Below are 5,182 nucleotides of genomic sequence, written 5' to 3' on the forward strand. Positions count from 1 at the left end.
GTTTATACTAGGATACTGACATAAATCAAAGCTCATTGGAAATTTCCACAATAGAATAGATCACATTCTTTTGTTGTTGTTGTTGTTACAGGAATCTACACATTCCTTGGCAAGACTCTTACTTCTAAGGGACTGTTGGCAATTTCTAAGGAGAATGAAATCTGTCTTCAAAGAAAAAATGATTTGCTGCCATTTCAAAGAACTGCAGCTTTTAAAGACAATTTCAAGAAAGGAATTTGAAATATGTCGGTGCCAGGTTGGCTATAATTGCAATAAGTTCATAGCCTTCCAAAGTGTATGTTTGGGGTGTATCATTTAAGGACTGATCCTATTTATATTAGTCTTACTGGCTTACAGACATAGCTAATCAATGGAAGTCACTGCAAGGAGCCTCCAGTTTTATAGGAGGAGGGGAGCTCCGCTTCCTAGACTATAACAAAGAGTTCCCATGCAGCCTCATACAACAAGGAAGAAGAGTCTGTATACAGAACCAGCCGTCTCTGGGGATATAAAAGGGACCAAGTGAGGGTCAGAGCCACACCAGAGGCGCTCACTTCCTCCCTCGAACAACAGTCTGCTCTCTGAACCTGGCTATGTCTTGCCACAACTTCTGCTCTGACAACTGCAGCTCAGGATCTCTCCGCAATTCCTGCCACCTTCCGCTGGTCCCCTCCATGGCCGTCTGCTCTTCAAACATGAACTGCGGCGGCGAGGTCTTCCACTTACCCAGAAGCTGTCAAGACCACACCTGCTTCGGGGACAACTGCCAGGAGAGCTGCCAACCGGCAGGCCAGGAGTGCAACAACTTTGAAACTTCCTGCTACCCTTCCACCACCTACTATATGCCCAGACCCTGCCAGGGAACTGGCTTTTCTCCAGCGTCTTCCCTCATCTCGTCTTCCTGTCTTCCTGCATCCTGTAGACCTCTGAGCTATGTGTCTAGCAGCTGTCACCCAGTACGCCCTCTGTTCAACAGCTGTCAGCCTGTGGGCTGCGTGTCCAGTGGCTATCGCCCCTTTGTCTGTTTGCCCAACAGCTACCGACCTCAGAGCCTCTTGACTTCGGGATGCCGCCCCCTGGGGTGTGTGGCCTTTGGTCCTCAAACGGTGTCCATAGTGTCCAGCAGCTTCAGACCTCTGCAGCCTCTCTCCAGTGGTTGCCAGCCTCTCACCCCTGTGTGCGTCACCTGCCGGCCAACTTGCTGTGCACAGGGTGGGCAGTAAGATGAAGAAGATCCAGGGAAAAGTAAAAGCCAGCTCTGTGGACTTCTTCTTTGTGAGCAGAGACTACTTTGTCTGGGTTGTTACCATTCCCGATCTAATGCAAGCGTCTCTGGTCACAGGTTTCCCTTGTTTTCATCGGAGTTGATTTACAACACTCTTCAGGGTGGCTTGGGGATGGGGGAACTATGTATTTCATCCTTATTACAATAAACGAGACGTAAGTCAGAATGAAGAATCTGGTTTTCACTGATTTGTCTTTCATCACTTCACTCTACTACAAGTGACCAGGCTCAACTCTTTGCCTGGTCCATGACAGTTGCCTCTGTATCCTATCACCCAACACCAGGGTGATGGCTTTATGTGGGCTTTTGTTTTCTTCTAAGAGCTATTCACAAGTACAGAGACTTTAGGCTGTGTGCACTCGAGACTTAGAAGTCATTGGTAGAAGTTATGGAGGAAAAGAAAGATTAGCAAGCATCTCTTATCTTCCTCCACATTTGCACATATGCCCAGTCTAATACTCCTATATTTTAATCTAGCCATAAGCCTCTGATGGCTCCTCTAATGTGTTTCCGTAAGAAGGAAATCTAGACTTCTTTGCATGAGATCTGCTTTACTTTAGTGTCTTCCTACCTCTCTCTTGTCAGCATTATCCTCTTCTGCTCAATATCGCCACCCAAAATTCCTGCAAGCTTTTCTTACAATTATTTTAACATTGTTCTGAATGAAATCTGAGTTGATGTATAACATACTCATTAATCTATACACAAGTCACTGTTACACATCCATAGCCATTGTTCTCACTTCTAGTCGGTATCGTTGTCTTGCTTGTTTTGGCATGTTGGAATAAAGCCATATGCTGGAATGCTACCCAACATATCCATCTCTGGCTTCTTTTAAACATCCTGTGAGTGTCTTTCCCCTGGTCATGTGCACCTGTCATCTTTCCTTGATTTTTCTGGAGAAAAACTTGCTGGTTATAAACATGAGTCATATTATTAAGTGCAAGATAATACTTCTTAGAAATTTTGGGGGGCTGAGTAAGAAGTAGACAAAGTATGAACGCCTCTGGGGTGAAGAGGACCATCACAGTTGAAGAAATGCCCTGTGCTTAATGTGTTGTCACCCATGAGTGTCTCCAGGCACAGAGCTGGGGAAGCAGAGCAGAAGTGACACTGGAGAAGCACTGTCTGATTCAGAACTAATCCTATCTGATAGGAGAAAAGACTAGCCCAGAGCATCCCACCTGAGCAATGGATATTTTGACCTCTCCAACCTTCACTAACTTTTCTGGTTCACCTCAGTGGGGGCCAAAGGGACTAAGAAACACTTAGCACTTCACAGCTCAGAGACACAGACCACTGGATGACTGAGATCTAATGATATGATTACAGAATACTTGCCCTCTCCTCCACTTAACCCCACATACCAACAAGGCTCCTGTGTAATAACAATGGATGTCCTAAGAGAGCTCCCTTGGGGAAGGAACAAGCTCCCAGGCCAGCTGAGAATCAAGTGCAGGGCAAAATCAAGAGTGTCAGAGAGGCAGGACATCCCCGAGACCTGCTACTTCAGTAAATGCCACAAACAGTCTCTCCCCTCACCAGAATAGCTTCAAATTTCATGACAAAGGCCAATTTATCTTAGTTCCTATTACTGGATCTAGCATGTCTTTCAACAATAACAAAAGAGGCATACCAAAAAGCCATAAAAAACATAGTTTCCTGAGAAAATGTCAGACTGTAAGAGGGACTCAAATATAACATTAAAATGACCAGAGAAGGGATTTTAAAGTACTCTGTCAGATAAACAAACAAGACAAAAGGATGCTGTTTTTGTTTTCCTTTTGTCTTGTTAATTTATCTGTCTTTGGCAGGGTCTAAGAAATGGAGGGACAAAGGGTAAACAAATCAGCAGTGGTACTCACTGGATACTGTTGAAAATGAACTATACCACTTGTGGGTGGGGATGGGAAGGAAAAACCGGAAGGGGTGACATTGCTCAAAAAAACTGTTTATCTGACCGTAACCCCTCTATGCATTGTTTTTATAATAATAAAAATGCATGAAAAATTAACATAACTCTAATAAGCATGTTCAGAGATCTAATGGTGAAAATAAAATGACTACGTCACAAAACAAATGACCAATGTAAGTAGAGGTACAAAGTGAAAGTATTTTAAGTGGTACAAATCAGCAATAGTTCAAAAACAAAATGAAGGTGGTCTCTGGATAGACTGGCCAAAGAAAGAATCAATGAACTTGAAAATATCTTGGTCAAAACTTCTCAAACTGAAATGCAATGAAAGAAGATGATGATATGATGATGATGATGATGATGATGATGATGAAAAAGAAGAATTCCATATCTAAGTATGGAAGAGGGAACAATTTCCAATGCTGTGACATACTCTTTAAGAAACAGAGGATATAGTTAAAGTAATATCTGTTGAGGAATTTCAAATTAATTAGCAAATACCAAAGCAAGAACTTGAGGAATCTCAACAAACACAAGCAGAATTGAAAAAAAAGGGGATTATACCAACAACCATGTCAGCAAGAAGAGAGTGGAGTGAAATATTTAGTGTGTGCAGTGTTGTGATGGCTTATTTATTGGATCTTTCATCATTTAAACCATGAAACCAATATTTCATTTTTTTCTGTTTTCCAGACTGTGTTTATTGAAGCATCCAGGAGAATCTTTCTGAAAGATATCAGCATGCCAGGCACCGGCAGCTGACACCTGTCAGCTTTAGGAGGTGGAGATCTGAGGATCAAGGTTTAAAACTTGCAGGAGGGTCCATAGGACTTTTATCTTCAATTAACCACAAAAATCCAGAAGTGGAACTGTGACTCAGGTGGAAAAGCACCAGTCTTGAGTGAAAAAGCACAAGGACAGCAGCACGCAGGCCTGTAGTTCATGCTCCAGGACTAACACACACACACACACACACACACACACATACACACACACACACACCAAAATAAATGTATCAGCAGCTTGAGATTGATATGCCAGTCAACATTTCATAGTAATATTTGGTCATTACATTTGTATGAGGGCAAATCAGTGTCTAAATAAGGAATTCTGACTGTGTGCTAATCTCACTTTTGGACACCGGAAGTTGATTAGATAGCAAGTTATTGGTAGATACTGATATAGAGAAATATATTAGAGAATTTCCCCAGGTAGTATAAAGAAGATACAAATGATATTGAAAACAGGAGAGATGGTTACTTACAGCAAGGTCAAGGGCATTTTCCTACTTAAAAAAATTACACTTGAATTGGTCCTAGAATGATTTGAAGAGAGCTACCCTGTGGAGATGTGTTCTAGTCAGGTAGAGCAAGGTAAAAGGCAGAAGGTGAAATAGGTAGCAAATCAGAAGAAGGCTATTGAAACTGAAAGGATGTGTGAGAAGAGAGAATTGTAACAGAGAATTTGCCAGTATGTTCAATAATTAAGCCCTCTTGCCAACAACAGGGTCAAACCAATAAGCTATGTCTAAAATGTGTTTAGCAAGCATTGGCTGTTTTCCAAAAGCAAGGTAAACTCAGGCAGATGGGCCTCTAATGAGAGATGAATGAATATTTCCTTTAGAATCACTCTAAATCACAGCATCTTGCTGAGACAGCAAAATTCAGTGTGGTCCATATAACATAAAATAGTTGATTCTCTCACAAGATAATTTTGAAAGAGCTTGAGCAATTTCTAAGGATTTGTGAATTAGTCATTCACTGCTATTTAATTGTTGGATTTATTCTAGGTGCTAGAACCTAAAACTTACTAAGGGAAATGTCTCCAAAAAGAGGAGCAAGAAAGCTGGGCAAAGTCTTAAATTTGTGCTGGTTTTGTTTGTTGTTTGTTTTGATTATATACATATAATCATGTGTGTTAGAATTTTCATTGTTTCTCTAAGGATATTTCCGCACCAATCATTAGTCTATCCATTCATTTAT

At 41.5% G+C, this 5,182-nt stretch overlaps 1 protein-coding gene across 1 annotated transcript; it reads left to right on the forward strand.

Annotated features, from left to right (window-relative positions):
• Window positions 1-593: 593 nt before the first annotated feature.
• On the forward strand, window positions 594-1,223 carry LOC105994074 (keratin-associated protein 26-1-like). Its single transcript, XM_013027488.1, has one exon. The coding sequence runs from the start codon at window positions 594-596 to the stop codon at window positions 1,221-1,223; it is 630 nt and encodes a 209-aa protein (XP_012882942.1).
• Window positions 1,224-5,182: the final 3,959 nt, after the last annotated feature.

The sequence above is a fragment of the Dipodomys ordii genome, unplaced genomic scaffold, assembly GCF_000151885.1.
Source record: "Dipodomys ordii isolate 6190 unplaced genomic scaffold, Dord_2.0 Scaffold104, whole genome shotgun sequence".
Classification (NCBI taxonomy): domain Eukaryota; kingdom Metazoa; phylum Chordata; class Mammalia; order Rodentia; family Heteromyidae; genus Dipodomys; species Dipodomys ordii.